Source organism: Saccoglossus kowalevskii, chromosome 1 (genome assembly GCF_978046115.1).
Source record: "Saccoglossus kowalevskii chromosome 1, keSacKowa6.1, whole genome shotgun sequence".
NCBI lineage: Eukaryota > Metazoa > Hemichordata > Enteropneusta > Harrimaniidae > Saccoglossus > Saccoglossus kowalevskii.
This window is the reverse complement of record NC_140641.1, coordinates 8,652,909-8,670,788: the sequence shown is the minus strand read 5'-3', so window position 1 is coordinate 8,670,788 and position 17,880 is coordinate 8,652,909. Positions and strand designations below refer to the sequence as shown.

The following is a 17,880-nucleotide window of genomic DNA, read 5'->3' as shown; positions in this document are numbered from 1 at the left end:
TCTGGTCCAGAGAATACATTATGTACCATAGAACACAAGACTTCTACTACAACAACAACCTTGCATGCAAAGAAAACAAAAACTATGCACAAGAATATCACTTTTTTAAAATTTATTCAAATTTTTAGAACAGTTATTTTTACAATTATAGTCAATATAGATTCATTTACGACAGCCAATCAGTCATTTCCACTACTAATAGACTGTTGAACCATTGGAGTACTTCAAGATTTTCTGAATCACCTAGATTGGTCAATATTCACAGAAGTCTGCAGCTACATCTTGCATTTGATGAGCATACAATCTAAGAAACTAGTCTAAAATTTTTGTTTATTTAGCCTAGTTTTCTCAGTTTCTAATTTTTTTTTATAACTTTCAGTACATATTTTTCTTCTTGTTAATTTGGAACACAATCCACTGTCTGTAAATATGATAGAAGGCAGACATGCACTCGTCATTAATATGTGAACATATCAATACTGACTAAGGTTCGACAGGCGGTTCAGAAAAATGTCCTGTGTACTTATCCACATGGACCCACTTGTTACCTTGATATATTGCGTTAAAAAAAGCCATGTCTGTTAAAAACATCAACCACCACAATGAGCTACACAATGGTGTACAACTGTTCAACCCTGTGCTTGTTTAAGGACTTGTATCTCTAAGTTAAGTATAGTATTTTTACTTTACTAAAGATATTTGAAGCTCTGAAAATCAAAATTCTCACTGAAAATGACCTTAAGTTGTGAGAACAAAAATACAATTTTGTTTTGTTTTGTATGTATGATTACAACATGCAAATTTTTCTTCATATTGCAAACATTAAAAAAAATATGATGAAAAATACAACTATATCTTGTTTTCACACACAACATATTTCATTTTATGAAATAGGAACTCCATAATATAAATCATACCAGAACTTGTACATGGAGTAGAGTTTTGAATATAGTAAAATATACCAAGCTTTATAATACAAAATATACTTGGTATTCCTTTTCAATTCTTAAATCAAAAAAATGAATTTAGAAGACTTGACCCAAGTTAATGCAAGCTCCTGTTTTTGTCTTGATTGTATCCTTGGCAAATTAACATATGGTGGCTGTTATGTCTAACCTTCATCACTATCTTCCATAGGACTTGTAGGACTGTATGACGGTGATGTTGGGGAATACCCTGGAGAAGTTGGGGAATATGTTGATCCTTTTGGACTTGTTGGAGAGTATGTGGGTGATGTTGGGCTATACTTGGGGCTGGTTGGTGAATATGTGGGTGAAGTAGGACTGTACTTTGGAGATGTTGGCGAATAGGTTGGGCTAGTTGGAGAATATTTAGGGCTTGTCGGCGAATATTTGGGACTTGATGGGGAATAACTTGGGCTAGCTGGCGAATATGTAGGACTTGTTGGACTGTATTTCGGTGAAGTTGGGGTGTACTGGGGAGAACTTGGACTGTAACTCGGTGATGTTGGACTGTATGATGGGCTTGTTGGCGAGTACTTAGGGCTAGATGGGGAGTAACTAGGAGAGCTTGGGCTGTAACTAGGTGAATGTGGGGAATATTTGGGTGAACTTGGACTATAACTAGGTGATGTTGGAGAGTAGCTCGGTGATGTTGGGGAGTAACTTGGAGATGAAGGACTGTAACTCGGACTGGTCGGTGAGTAACCAGGACTAGTAGGTGAATAGTTTGGTGATGTTGGTGTATACTGTGGTGAGCTTGGTGAATAACTTGGACTCGTCGGACTGTACGATGGGCTAGTTGGACTGTAGCTTGGCGACGTCGGCGAGTAGCTTGGTGAAGTTGGACTATATGATGGACTTGTTGGTGAATAGCTAGGTGATGTTGGGCTGTAACTTGGCGACGTTGGACTATAACTAGGGCTTGTGGGAGAATAACTGGGACTTGTCGGGCTATAAGATGGTGAAGTCGGGCTGTAACTAGGACTCGTTGGCGAGTAACTGGGACTAGTTGGTGAATAACTTGGACTGGTCGGAGAATATTTTGGACTAGTCGGTGAATATCCTGGACTTGTTGGAGAGTACGATGGTGAAGTTGGGCTATATGATGGACTCTGTGGTGTAACTGAAGGTGAGCCAGGTTCATAAGCAGGTGAAGTTGGAGCATAAGTTGGTGACATAGCATCACTTGGTGATGGCATGTATGGACTAGTAGGACCTGGTGATGATGGTGATCCTGGTTGAGGCGACCATGCTGGGCTATAACCGGGACTAAATCCACTTGCATCTGACTGAGCTGAAGGACTGAATCCTGCTGCACCAGGGGTCATTCCACTCCCTAGAAAACAATCAAGAAACCAGAGTTACTGAGATATCCTCCACACTGTTCTTTAGGCACAGCACGAGTTACTTGCATCTATGCAAGTTCAGACTAGTCAACAATAAGGCAGATAATAGAAGGCATAGAGGAGAAATAAATAAATAAATATTATCATAGTAGAGACTCACCAACACCAGGTGACCATGCGGCGCCATACGCCGGTGTTGCTCCTTGATTCCAGGGTGTCATCTGAGGAGACATGCCAGGAGCTGGGGTACCAAGTGATCCAAAGAAGATGCCAGTAGTACCACCTAGAATACAATTTATAATTTTTAATGCAATTCATATTCAAATAATAGAAATTCTACAAACTGTTCCCAACCATCAGTATTAAAACAGTTAAGTTGTCCGAGAATAATATTATGAAGGCCATCCATCCATGGTTGATAATAAAAACGGACCACTAGACATCATCACAACATTCAATTGTATTTAACCTAGTGGTCATCAAAATGCATACAATGTACCAAGCAAATGTAGGTTTTTATAACAAGAATATTTCATAATTAGTTATCTTCATGGTTGCACATCTCACAATATGGTTGACAGTGAGTGGGCGATACAGACAACAAAATACAAGCAACAACACTTTTCTCAGTCAGTTACCTACCTCCAGGCATTAATCCAATATTACTTGGTATCTCCATGCCATATTTACATTTTTCACCATCCAGTAGTAAATCAAATGATCCTGTTCCAATCTTAGCTAACTGACCCAACATGATATTTTCACTGACACCTTTCATATGATCTGTTTCTGCATGCATTGCGGCATCCATTAGAATATCAACCTATGAGTAAAATACATAATTGCATTACATTCCTGTGAGAGACAAAGCTCTCTTGACAAGAGAAAAAGGCACAAAAAACATGAAGTGTTACCTATCTGCCTTTTTTTTTTTTAGTCAGGTTCCAGATTTCTCAGTGAAATTGGGCACCCTGAGAAACTTTCTTTTTAATTTCATGCATTTTAAAATTAAAATAAATCTTATTGAATTTTAGATGAAATCACAATATACCAAAAATAATGAGGGGGATCAATGCCATATTTAATGGCCGGGATTAATAGTATTGTTCAAATGAAGCCAGTCAAGGCATATAGCAAACATGTTTAAATAGTGATTTTTTAGAGGGGAAACGCATCATTTGAATTCACCAATCAGTGCAAGGGATGTGTTTGTGTTTCATATGCCTGATGTTTTAGCAAGAAGAAGAATGTTAGATTGTGATATAAATGAGACTTTCAAGATACTGACAGCACAGCGTTTTCATGATAGCTACAGAAAGTGTTGTGCTGATAAATAAGTATAAAAATAAGTTGATAAATAAGTCACAGTATAAAACAGCATAGAAATGAAATCTACTTACGGTTTCTTCAAACGAGCACCTCATAAGAGCACCAACATCTTGTCTATTGATACCATGTCTTGTAATGGCCATTAAATGTCCTTTCGCTGTCATGATATCACAGAGTAAAGCTAAATGACGATAGTTTACATATGAACCATCAAAAGAGATAACATGGTTTAATTCCTTCTCAACAGACTTCCTGACAGCTTCAATACCCAACACCTGAAAGTAAATTTAAATTATTAAGAACGAATTGTCCCAAAGTTTACTCACTATAGATTGAAACATTATCCATTAGGTTACCGGATATGTACTGTATGGGATTATGTAACGCTACCTGGAATATTTCACAGATATCATTGGAAGTTGTTCTGACTGGGTCCACATCTCTTTCACTTAATACTTTCATCAATGATGTACCATCAGTTTCTAGAATCCATTCCTGCAAAGCCTTGAACTCGCCACTTTCTGTTATAATAATACGCTTTTTAGATTCTTCTTTTGGTAAATGCAAGTACACCTAGAATTGAAAGAAAACTTCCCATTACAGAATATTTCATTTACCCATCAAGAATCTGGTATTCATTGCAACAAGAATACTGTGATTTTTGTTATGTCCACTGAAGACATGAACAGAGAATATAATAATAATGATAATATTTCAACTGTGACATAATATGCAGATTCAAATGAACAAAGCAAAACAAACACTTCAGTGAAAACACTGATAGAATTGTTTAAACTTACTTTACTAATCTGCTCAATGCCTTGTAATGTCATATCTGTTAACATATTTGCTTCTATACAACGCAAGAATACATCATCATCCATCTTATCAACCTGTTCTTCTTCCTGTCAGGAGAACATCCATGATTAAGAATTGATGACAATTACCAAATTGAATATATGCACTCAAATAAGTCAAATCCATATGAATAGAAATGAACACACAGTTATGTACATGTAATCAATAGATTTTGAAGTAGATAGACATTGGACAATCTGTGCACACTGATGAACAAAGTAATAAGTTGATGCATAATAGAATTTTATGTTATCCACAATAATATCATGATGTACTGTCTGAGCAAAGACAACACACAAATGCGGAAAAAACAAAATATAGGAGTCAATACAAAAATATATACTTACATCCTGGTACTTATTTTCATCACTGTTCATTATTCGTATCCTCAATACTAATTTCTCAGCATTATCATCATTAAATATACAATTCAAGTCATCACCAAATCCGGCATTAATTTTCTCAGCAATTTGTTCCATGGACAGTTTCTTGTCTGTCATACGTTTACGATCCAATTCAATACGTAATAACCATGGTGATATTCTTGTTGGATCAAAATCAGGCATTTCATAATAGACATTAACCCAATCTTGGTCTTCAGTAATAACAGTGTTTTGTGGATCTGGATCATAATATATAGCTGTATTGGCAGTGACTTTACGTAATGTTGTATGTTCCAATCTACACAGTACATCCTACAGAGAAATAAAAATATGATTAATCTTTGACATTCTGAATTTTGAATAGATTAAATTACCATACCAAGGGAGAGGGAGTGTTATTTTAGTCCAAGTCCTGAATATAGAAAATCAAAGGCAGTAACCATGGCAGCAACCTTGATCTGACCCATTGAATGCCCGTCTGTAAGCACGTCAGGTTTGACTACATAGAAAGTATGAATAGATACAAGAAGAGATAATTTGATTCTTGAGCATACCTTGGCCTTCTCTGCATCTCTTGCTGCCTGTCCAGTAAGGAATACAGTTAAAGAAGGAGTCTTTGGTTTCTTAGATATATTGATAATTTCCTTGAGTCGAGGTACACCAAGTGTTACATTCTTAGCAGATACACCAGCATAATGAAATGTATTCAATGTCATCTGTGTAGCTGGCTCACCGAGAGACTGAGCTGCCAATGGACCACACATTTCACCTGCCTGCGCCTAAAGTTAACAAGAAACAATAAATTGTATGACCTGGTTTGAGAAAAAACAAAAAAAACTAAAATATAATGCATGTATCTATATTAAAACTGAAAATTTAATCAAATGTTGGTTCCAAAATTCAGGTTCCTTTCCAGAAATATTGAAGATTATAGGAAAGAAATGCAGAAAAGTTTGGGTGATAAAGTCTGTTGGTGAAAAGAATACGCAGATTATAGTGTAATAACAGAGTACCCTACATACCTGTGACTGCTGGAATCTAGTTTCAATTTCGCCAAGTAACCATTCAAATGCTTCAGCTGATAACCTGAACTCTTCAGTAGCCCTTCTAGAACACAGTGTAGCTCTTATTAATATATTCATATTCAATGTGGCATTTTCCTGTGCTTGTCTACTGATTGAATCATCCCCCTTCACAATAACCAGTTTCTTTGTTAATTCACTCAGACCTGAATAAAAAATGCAATTTAAAAAGGTAATTCGGTGCAATGGCATCTCTCAGTTTGACATCTTATACCTGTGGGGATGCAAGCAGAAATTCAACATCCAGTTGGCTACATGACTTGTGGGACCAAGGAAAGTATATTACAATTTATGAACTTATTATACCGAGGTAGAAAGATCAAAAATAACTGATGACTTCTCCCAACATCACAAAAAAAGTCAAGAAAGTTCACCTTCAATAACCTTCACAGGATGCAGGTCTGTAGGTTTTCTGACGTTAATATGGAATATCTTTTTAGCATTCCAAATCATACGCTGTAAATTACATGGCAAAACAACCTGTAACAAACAAATCAAATATTGTTATAATGGAGTAGTATATAGGTGAACACATTGTTGTCTCATATGCTTGTTGTACATTACAGCAACCACATGCACACAAGATGACATGTCAAATGTGTAATGTCAAAACCATAGCAGCATACAATGTACAATGAATACATACTTTGCTTTCTCTTGTAGGAAATATACTCCTTAGAGTATGACGATCTTCTTTTAACAATTCAAACTCTTCTTCCAATGCAGCTTGAACTTGCGCACTACCAATGATATCTTTGACAACATCTTCAGTTAAAAATCGTCTTAGAACCCTAATACAACCATCAAAACATTACACAATAGTGACTAACAGATTCATACACACTTTACAACTTAAGAACACATCAAAGTTAAAAGCTAGTTAGTGGCAGAATGAGTTCCTGTTATTACCTATCACTGGTGTAATCAAATTTAAATCTCTTTTCAAAGGCTTGATTTGATGGTTTCATGGAAGGCATATCTTGGAACTCTACATGAGCCCCATCTAGACCATCTTCACCATATCTCAGCTGTACCAATGCATCATTACTATTACGTACAGTACCATCATATCGTACCATAACACTTTCCATAGCTTTAATCAAACGTCGCTGGATATACCCTGCAATAAAAAATGTTATTTTAATATTAGTACCAAAATATATACCGTACTCGACCGCGTTAGCGCCCATGCCCGGGCAAGCGCCCACCCCCCACTTTTGCGCAATTTTTATATTTGGGGTCACATTCGGCAAAGCACCCACCCCTTCAAAATGCAACTAATTTAAAACTTGGTCTTGCCTAACGAATCTTGGTAATCGTTTTTTATATGATACAGCGTGGATATCGACTGTTGTGAACATGTGAATGCGTAGAACACGGTAACCGTGCGTAAACTACGCTTCGACAATGACCTGTTAATACAAGTAAAATGCGGTAAATATTTCATGCCATATACAGTTTACCTCTCAAAAATGGCTAGTTACTAGTTTTTTGGAAAAACTGTCGTTTATTCGCTGAAATCAATTCCAACAGATCGTACTTCGACGTCGATAATTCACTTCCGCATTGCGTTACCGGAACGTCTTCGGGAATTTCCGAAGAATTGCGTCAGTACAACACAGCATTGTGATTGGTTAATAACCAACTTGACCCATTAGGTCAAAGGACGCCGCTGCAGGTGAAATCTGCAAATGCATCATGGCGGAAAGTGATTTTCATCGAGAGTTTGCGTACGATCCAACACCTTCGTCAGTGGAGATAATATGACAATTTTGACTTCGACTGTGTTCCAACAGACTCAAATGTTTTTAAGTTCGTGAATTCTGGTGGTACGTAATTAATATTTTAATAAAATGTGCATATTTGTTGTGATCATTTCTGTTTCTTCATTGTGAAAATCAATGACAACTCAACTAATTTCGTAATTTGATTTCCCTCAAAGACATAATCTGTTACTTGATGAATCAAATTTTTCATTTGCACTTTTTCGAGGGGGGTGCTCGGGTGAGCGCCCACCCCTAAAAAATCGTGATTTTCTGAGTTGAGGCCCCTGGGCGCTAACGCGGTCGAGTACGGTATTAACATACAGTTTCATCGCACCACACATAATGCTATAAGGGTTCTCCCCAAATTTAAATTTAAGATAAACAACTATAACAATAGATACAATGTAGATGATTAGCATATTTTATTAATGTGGAAATTAGACAATAGGTATGCCATTTTCCTGGGGAAACACTGGCTATCATTTATTACAAACATAGAATGCACTGATACTGCTATGTTTCTTACCAGTTTCGGCAGTTTTGACAGCAGTATCAATAAGACCTTCACGTCCTCCCATAGCATGGAAATAAAATTCTGTAGGTGTCAAACCAGCAAGATAAGAGTTCTCTACAAACCCTCTACTTTCTGGACCATAATCATCTTTAATGAAATGTGGCAGTGTTCGATGGCGGAAACCAAATGGGATACGTTTACCTTCAACGTTCTGTTGACCCACACAAGCAATAACCTTGGAAAAATAAACAGTGTAACTTAATTACATGTATTTAAAACATTTCTGTAACAATTACGGAAGTGCAACCACCGAAAACTGCTTTACACATACCTGCCTTAAAGTAAAAATACTGAATATTAGAACAAGAGCTCTTACTTGTGAAATGTTAATTTTGGAACCTTTAGATCCAGCGACCACCATAGCTTTGAAATTATTGAATTCTGATAAACTTTTCTGAGCTGAACTTCCAGTTTTATCACGGGCATCATTCAACAAACGATTGACCTGAAAAGGAAATTCAACATGTATAAAAACTTTACATTAGGTCCAATGATACATTTTTATATACAATTGATTCCTGGCTCTGCCGGCAGATAAGGCACTGGGAATCTAGGTATTTACATCGCATGAAACAAATTCATTATGGAACATGCACATGACTTTGTTTTGGTATAAATCTTGAATGAACTCAGAAATGCACCAGAACTGACAAATGGTTTTCAAACTTTGTTGAACAAGGGAGAGTGCCTAGTTTTTTTTCCCACATACCTGGTTCTCAAACGTCTGTCTCAAAGTATTACCAGGGGAGGGTTCCAATTCATCATTATGAGCTTTCTCAATAACTTCTATCACATCTTGTTTAGCTTTACGGATTGTATTCTGAATATCATCATAGGTCTGAGCATCAGCAATACAGTCACCCATTCCAATAGTATGACCTTCTATAAGCAAGTAATTATTTACTACTGTCTGAATGTTTCCATAAAACTCTTTGGCAATTTCATGTCCCATTTCCACAAATACCACATGACCCAAAGATCCACTCGATGTACCTAAAGTCTTCTTGCATAAAATACCAGATAAAACTTCTCCATTCTCAATCAGCACCTAAATAAACCATAATGTAGTATTTATTAGTACCATCAATTCTACCAATGTTGTTATGGATGAATGTTGCAAATGAACATAGTACAACTGTAATAACCATGCACATGGCAAGTACATTATATTTTTTGCAATCAAAATTAATACAAGCTTGAATAGAGTTATTTTATGTTTTCAATGCTTAGAACATGGTATCTCCACCATGAGTAATTGACCTACCTTAGTATCTCCTGGTGATATCCATTTATAAGGACCAGTGTCTTCTTCATCAGGATGGGTGCTATGCGTACGTACTAAATTAACATTACCAGGTACAATCAGAGACATCAATTGTTTACCTGTCCATAACGGTTTGGGTTTCAATATACATGGTTGAGGCATTTTACCATCCCATGATGGCAACCACATTAATAAAATCATTACATCTTCCTGCAATACAAATTAATACTAGTTTTAGTGATTAAAGTAATTGGTTGCAAAAATCCTAATGTTGTCTTCATCAATTTCCGACAAATAAAAAGCAGATTGACAACGTCATAAAGTATGGTGTAATGTATGATGCAACAATGGTGTAAATCGTGAAATTAACAATGGACCAAACAATGGTGTCAACAACAATAGTGTATACTCCTAGGCATTGAAATACAAGTTACCTTTTCAAGGAAGACATCTCTTTTTGTAAATTTTCTGACAGCTGCTAATGAATCCTGCACAATACCCATGACTGGTTTGTTGGATTGTGGAGTTATAATTTGTCTGGGTACTAAGATAATCTCACTAATTTCAGCTTTAGTCTCCAAGGATTGTGGTACATGAAGATTCATCTCATCTCCATCAAAATCAGCATTGTATGGAGTAGTTACACTGCAAACAAACAAACATAAGTGCCTTGCATATCATCTAAAAAGTATATTAGCTTAGTAAAAAGTGAATTAAACATCTGCCATGATCTAAACTAACTGGTTAACAGAAAGCATTTGAGTAGTTATTCACAATTTTATGTGTCTGACATGTACATACATGTATGCCAAATTATATTAGTCTGCACAAACACACTCTTTTTTTACTCACTGTCACCACATTTATGATATATAATAGTTGATGCAATCTAGTTTTCAGCAGATAAGCCTTTGCAAATAATATGTCTCACATATTCATTTATTCAATAGATAATATAATACCTCAGATTAAGACGAAATGTTGACCACGGTAAAATCTTGATACGATGACCCATCATAGACATTTTATGCAGCGTAGGCTGTCTATTGAATATAACATAGTCATTGTCCCTGATATGTCTCTCCACCTGCAATACATAACAATCAGCAATGATAAACAATATGTTTTAGTTTCAAGGTCAGACAATCATATTACAAAGATGTCTTTAAAATAACAGATGTAAATACAACTACATCTTAATGCCATTTAACCATACTGAATTCTTTTTTATGTATTTCATAACAAAATCAGAAATGCAATAAATAAATAAAAATTTCCCACAAAGCCAAAATATGGTTTTACTTCATACTTAACATGCACTGACTAGAATCATTGTATTTCTTACCCTATATCCACACTGTAAATGTAAATCACTAGCTTTGGGATGAAATCTGAGATCAATTCTGTCACCATTGTCACGAATAATATACTTCGCACCAGGATACTGGTTATTGCCTCTTTTAACCAATTCATGCATTCTAAGGAATCAAATGTACAACTTTATAATATTACACATACAGTGTACATTATAGGCAGAGTATTTGCTTTTTACAAGTGTATTGAGCATCTCAAGCAGAAGCACGGCTTCTAATCAAAGTCACGATTACATGTATGACAAAAGTGACGTGTACCAGTGGGGCCAATAATGCTATGAGAATGGATCTATATACACATAAGAATACAAGGACAGTTTGAATTAAAAGAATGTCAATTTTGATACCAGTGATCATGTGGAGAGGGGGGTGAGAGTGGTCATGGCTGGAGACTGTCTTGGTTTTATTATTATAAACAATGTTGTGTAACATAATAAAAGACAACAATGACATTTTCATGGCCTAAATGACATTCAAAAGCTATGTATGTACACGTGACCATGCCAGTCTTACCTGTCAATGTTGAATGGAGTGACCAACTCTGGAAATGTTAAGTTCTGTGCAATAGTCCTAGGTACACCAACTTGGTCAATAGAAAGATTGGGATCTGGAGTAATAACAGCTCGTGCTGAAAAGTCAACTCGTTTTCCCATCAAATTACCACGGATTCTCCCTTCTTTGCCTTTCAGTCTCTGTTTAATTGACTTCAAGGGACGTCCCGATTTCTGCATTGCCTAAAAATGTAAAATAAACAAAGAATACTGTATTATTAATCAATTCATTCAATTGCACCATGGAGTAAACCCTTTTTGTAAAATGTAATGCCATAGCAAACATACCCTTGGTAAACCTGGTTGTTCATTGTCAACCATAGTGCAAACGTGGAATTGTAACATTTTAGTATCTTCAGCAATAATATGTGCAGCGGCTCCATTCTGTTCATTTCTTTTTAACTGGTTAGAGGCTTTCACAATATCTGCCAACTTATGGGTCAAATCATCCTAAAATGGTGAATGAAAGCAATGCATATTAGTTTGCAAAATAGCATAGTACAAAGCATACATTGTTGAATTTGTCCACATTTATTAAAAATAAACAAAGATCTTCTTTAATCTCCAAGATAAACAACATTTCTAGCTGTCTGGACACTAATATCACTAGCGTTGCTTAGGTACTGGCATATCAGTATATTTATCCATCAGAAATAAAAGTATTACAATTATAGTAATAACCTGATTTTTAGCTGAGCCATTCATAACTACAGCTGGTCTTACAGCTAACGGTGGCACTGGTAACACTGTTACAATCATCCAATCAGGTCTAGTATACTGAGGATCCATTCCAATAATCAAAGACTCTTCATCTGATATCCTTTTAAATATTTCTAAAACACGTTCAGCTGTAAGTATGATCTTTTTTTCTTGTGAATCTTCATTAACATTTTTCCATTCAGCTGTCAACTCTAAACCAGCCCTCCTGATACTAGGTTGGTATCGACCACATCCACCATGACCCTGATAACCCAAACAAATTATTACATAAATACCATAACATGATCCCTCTGACAAGTGGCTGAAACCTTGGGCATTGACTATAAAAATAAGATTCAGATTTTGCATGGCGAGTAAAATGTATGCCTTCGAATATTGACTTTGAATGTCTGAGAAATGGATGGATGCACATAATCTATAAATCAGAACCAGCCATAGATATGGTACTCGTACACATGAATACTAGTATGCCTAACTTACCTTAGGTTTGACTGGTTGATCTGCTTCATCTTCTCTTTGCGCCAAATCAGCATCAAATTTGTGGTCCATCTCCTCGCCACCCTCGCACACCTTTTTACCTTTACACAGTTCATACACATGTCCCAGTCTTTTGCGAGGTAGCCCTTTGGACTTGATTAAAATCTCTTTGATTTTGGGATGATTCTGGCAATAAACACACAACATTAGGTATATGTATTTGAATAGCATAGAGGAATACTGCATTCTGGGAGTAAGCATGTAGGTACAGAATGTAGTACATGTAATACAAATAAAATATGGCTGAAGTTACTATATTTACCATTTCACTTTATTATTTTTAGACTAAATTTACAGTTTAAACAAGCAGCCTCTCGGCTGAGATAGCTCCGCTGTTAGCACTGCACATTTCATTAAAGAACAGAAGATATCATTAGAAAATGAACAATATGCATAGTACCAATGCAATGGGACTTGCTGTTTTCAACAAGAATTCAAAAATATCATTTTTCACCATAAATGATTGTGGTTTTTAAGAAGAAGTTAAAAATATCACTTTTTACCAAAAATGATAAAAATTAGAGAATTGAAGATATCATTGCAAAATTAACAAATCTGAGTGAGGTCCACATGTAGTACCTATATATATATGTAATATCAAAGCAACTGGACTTGCTGTTTTCAACAAGAATTCAAAAATATCATTTTTCACCATAAATGATTGTGGTTTTTAACAAGTTGAAAATATCACTTTTTACCAAAAATGATAAAAATATTCACCAAAATTAGAGAATTGAAGATATCATTACAAAATGAACAAATCTGAGTGATCACGACGTAGTTTGCAACATCGCTACCGGTGCATGCTAGCCGACAAGGGGGTTCCCGATTAAGGTAACCAAGATGGCATCGCACAGTGCATGATTTTTCCGCGGTGTTTAAAAACAGCATCTCATTGCCCATTTTTCGGTACTTTCCAGGGTATTTTTTATTTTTAATTAACCAAACATTTTATGTTTGTGTATTTTAACACTGAAAAGTTAGCGATGACAGCAACAACTGTGCTGTTTGCCAATTGCATTGCAATTCTATCAGCACGATAATCTTTACAGCGAACGAAAAATGTTTACTTCAGTGTTAAAATGCCGTTGGAGTAAAAATTTGTGGAAAATTTTGTTAGTTTCGCCCACAATGCGAAAAAGCTTGAAATCTATGCACCAAGAAAACAAAAGAAATTGTATCCCTTGTTTTGCGCGAAAATTAAATCGCCCCATCGACGCTACCTCCTACATAAAAATAAATGAAAAATCAATTTATTTAAGGGTGAAAAAGTTTACTTATCAGTTACAAGTGTATGTTTTGTTTCATTACGCTTGCATGCTGGAAGCGTCTAAGTCTTGTCTGTTTTTGTAGTTTGCTAGTTGATCGCGCTTGAGGTAAGTAAACAGAGAGCCAGGACAGGAAGTCGTACACCGGCTGCTCCGTAACTGGGGCCAGCAATCATTTGCATATAACATCAACAGTGACTTGTCAATCAAAGAGCAACACAAACAAACTTTCTGGACTTTTAATCACATACGCTGCCTCGGTTTTCTATATTTTATAATTGATTTTTGAGTATGTTCCAACAATGACAATGCTCCAAAATTTTAACACTATCTAGCCAAGACTGTCTGGGTAAGAAAAAGCAAAAAAAAAAAAAAAATTCACGACAAGTCATTGTCAATGAGACGTCCCCGTTCCGTTCATATTTGAGTGACATATACATTCAAAGCAGATCATGACCGAAATGCACCTGCATATGTACAACACATTGTTCTAAATCTGAACAAAACCCATCCATGCACGACTGAGATCAGGTTCCGGAATTGTGAAAATACGTGATTTTGATGCATTTTCGGCCTTAAAATGGCCATCATTCAGCTATTGTTAAGCGGATCATGAAACAAATGCACATATCTATTTGTGACATGATGTACCATGTGTGTGTGAAGTTTGAACTTGATCAATCCCGACATGTCTTGGATACGGATCCAGAACTGAATTTATTAAAACAAAATTGCCGCCAGTCGGCCATTTCGAACTTGATCCGAAAAAAAATGACGTGCATCAAGGTGCTATTATGTTTAATGTATGTACCAAATTTGAACAAAATCCGTCCATGCATAACTGAGATCTGGGTTCGGAATGGTGAAAATGTGCGATTTCAATGCATTTTCGACCTTAAAGAGGCCGCCATTTGGCTATCATTAATGAAATCATGAAACAAATGCACATACATATTTGTGACATGATGTACCTTGTGTGTGTGAAGTTTGAACTTGATCAATCCAGACATGTCTCGGATACGGATCCAGAACTGAATTCTTTAAAACAAGTCGGCCATTTCGAACTTGATCCGAAAAAAAAAAATAACGTGCATCAAGGTCCTATTATGTTTAATGTATGTACCAAATTTTACTGAAATCCGTCCATGCATAACTGAGATCCGGGTCCGGAATGGTGAAAATGTGTGATTTTGATTCGCTATTCGGCTATTGATAATCGGATCATGAAAAAAATGCATGTGCATATGTCCCATATAATGTGTGATGTATGAGTAAAGTTTGAACTTAATTGGTCCATGCATGTTCGAGATACAGGTGATCACGGACGCACACAGGGCAAAACATAAGTCCCCGTTTTCGGAACGGGGACTAAAAAGTGCCCACGAACCTGCATCTCTACCTTAACACGGACGACTGACGCCGGACAATCACTCATATGATAAGCTCCGCTCAACAAAGTCGACAGCGGAGCTAAAAACATTCACCAAAATTAGAGAATTTAAGATACGATCATGAAAAGAACATATCTGAGAGAGGTCTACCCAAGGTACATATATACAAAGTATCAAAGCATTCAGGCTTGTAGTTTTCAAGAAGAAGTCGAAAAAATAAACCATTGACACGGACGACGACGACGGACAATCACTCATATGATAAGCTCCGCTCGACAAAGTCGACAGCGAAGCTAAAAAAAAATTATTTCCAATTCTGAATTAGATACTTACATTATCAACCAACAACTTTGAACAATAAAAGCAGAAACATCTCAAAACTTTAACAACTTTGGCAATAAATCCAACATGGAATACAGGCTTGGACAATTCTATGTGACCAAAATGTCCGGGACAATCGTGCATATTTCCTGCACAGGTTTGACATCGTGATAATCTGTCCACTACACCTTGTCGTGGGTCCATCAAACCTTGTAATTTAGGTCGTCCGCCTTCTGTAGTTTCTGAATATCGGATGCCACCTTCAGTTACAGACATTCGTTTCTGGAAATAATGGCATCGTGTTTTTATTTATATCATGGTCACTGTTTGGTGGAGCTTACAATATATCAGCCACGAATGTTAATTCAATTACTAACAACAAAATATGGTTCATGCATTGAGTGAAAATCGCATAGAATTGAATTGTCAGTCAATTTGTCACAGTAAGACGTTAATATAAATACCATCAGTACGTGTTACATGTTTAATCCATGGTGATATCACCCATTTCTGGTATGTCTTGTGTCTTAAACCTGACCCGATATGTAACATGTACCGACTGGTAGTTTTGGTTCTAGTACATGTACACATGATCACTAAACGTTCTGCAACATTTTGAATTTTGGGCACACAAAGCAGATACAGAGTTGTCATACACACTTAGTAACAATGCAAGGTGGTTGGCAATAAACTACTGGTAATGACTTGTGTAAAAAAATAGAATAGGCTTTCATAGCCCCATCCTAACAAGAAAGAGTTCCTTATGGCCTCCTCACCCCAAACCTAACAATCAAGGCCCCCATTGTAATTCAATACGCCCTTCCAAATAAACTAAGTGTGGTATATACAATTGAAATGGGGGAGGCAATGGAGTGGCATGGTTAGGATAAGAGTTACAAGTGAGAGCCCCAAGGAACTTTTACTTTCTAACCCTACCCTCAAACACTTCCCAATTTAATTGCATATGCCTCTTACATAAGGACACCTATAGGTATTTAAAGGGGGCATACACAATTAAAGTGAGGGTTATAGGATCTTATAATTAGTGGTACAAAAAAAAACTTCCCACACAAGCGGTAATGTCATCTCTTTATACATAAGTTTACTATCATGTAATTTTATTTTGTTGATACGTGTATGCCAGATTTTAGTTCACCAGGCTATACAGCAATCTTCATGTTGCACTGTGTCAGTCTGGATTATATACTAGTAGTCGTTATTGGGATTAAAATGAAAGCACAAGCCAAACCGAGCAACTCAGAATTGAAGAGGCACCAACTAAGTTTGTTTTAAGAAATCTGGATGACGTCATACAATAATAATACAACTTGCTTTGCACTGGCGGATACATCTCGTGATCAAGTGTTATTACAGCAGCATGTTTACCAGCTGCGAAGTTAACTACAAAGAAATAAATACAAATAATAAGAATCCGTACTATTTCATCGGGACTCAATATGCTGAACTGCACTCGTACTACTTCCCGTAAAGGGGCCTTTGAATCGTTGCACATTTGGTACGCCATTTTGTGATTTCGCAGAACACAACACCAGAGTCGTCGATGTGATCTTTTGACAATGTAGACTGTAGCTTCGCTAAATACGGTTCAGTACAATCTCTGCGTGACGATCTTTTGTATTTCTGGTCAGATACTTATAGAAGGAATCTCTCAGCGTTGCAGCACAACCTCACATAAAAGGCGCTGAACGAAGACAGGACGCTGGCTGCGCTACTGTAGCGCACAATGGCTGACATAGCAGTTCCTCGGCTATTTATAGAGTTTCGTTATAATGTGCGGGGTTTCACTTGTTCATTTTCAGGGACGAAATTTACAAAATCCACTGAAAGCTTAGTATTTTGAACTAAAGATTACGTAAATTACACATGCTTGGGTACAAGAATACACAATAACTCTCCAAAACCCGACAACGAAGCGAGAACCTTGAACATTGACAGGTTATCACAAAATCCCAAAACTATTTTCTGGCAAGGGGTGCTCCATTTGAAAATTTGGGTGGGACTGTAGGATTTTGTGATTGAATTTTTCTAGAGTGAAAGGCAAAATAATGCGTAATTATTTTATAATGTAAGATAATATAATAAAACAATTATCTCAATGCCAATAAGAATAAATTTACAATTGGAAGAATAAAAC

The 17,880-nt window shown here is 36.4% G+C and overlaps 1 protein-coding gene across 1 annotated transcript; it reads right to left on the bottom strand.

Annotated features, from left to right (window-relative positions):
- Window positions 1-97: 97 nt before the first annotated feature.
- LOC100373197 (DNA-directed RNA polymerase II subunit RPB1) lies at window positions 98-17,626 on the bottom strand. Its single transcript, XM_002730436.4, has 25 exons — window positions 17,164-17,626; window positions 15,738-16,007; window positions 12,689-12,871; window positions 12,170-12,451; window positions 11,777-11,938; window positions 11,451-11,671; window positions 10,910-11,042; window positions 10,527-10,651; window positions 9,999-10,209; window positions 9,565-9,774; window positions 9,010-9,348; window positions 8,617-8,745; window positions 8,253-8,475; window positions 6,870-7,080; window positions 6,607-6,751; window positions 6,335-6,440; window positions 5,901-6,106; window positions 5,433-5,657; window positions 4,843-5,190; window positions 4,438-4,542; window positions 4,028-4,210; window positions 3,709-3,912; window positions 2,951-3,131; window positions 2,469-2,591; window positions 98-2,298 (listed from the first exon to the last, which is right to left on the bottom strand). Exons 1-25 carry the CDS (start codon window positions 17,248-17,250, stop codon window positions 1,112-1,114), a joined length of 5,799 nt encoding a protein of 1,932 aa, XP_002730482.2. The 5' UTR covers window positions 17,251-17,626; the 3' UTR covers window positions 98-1,111.
- Window positions 17,627-17,880: the final 254 nt, after the last annotated feature.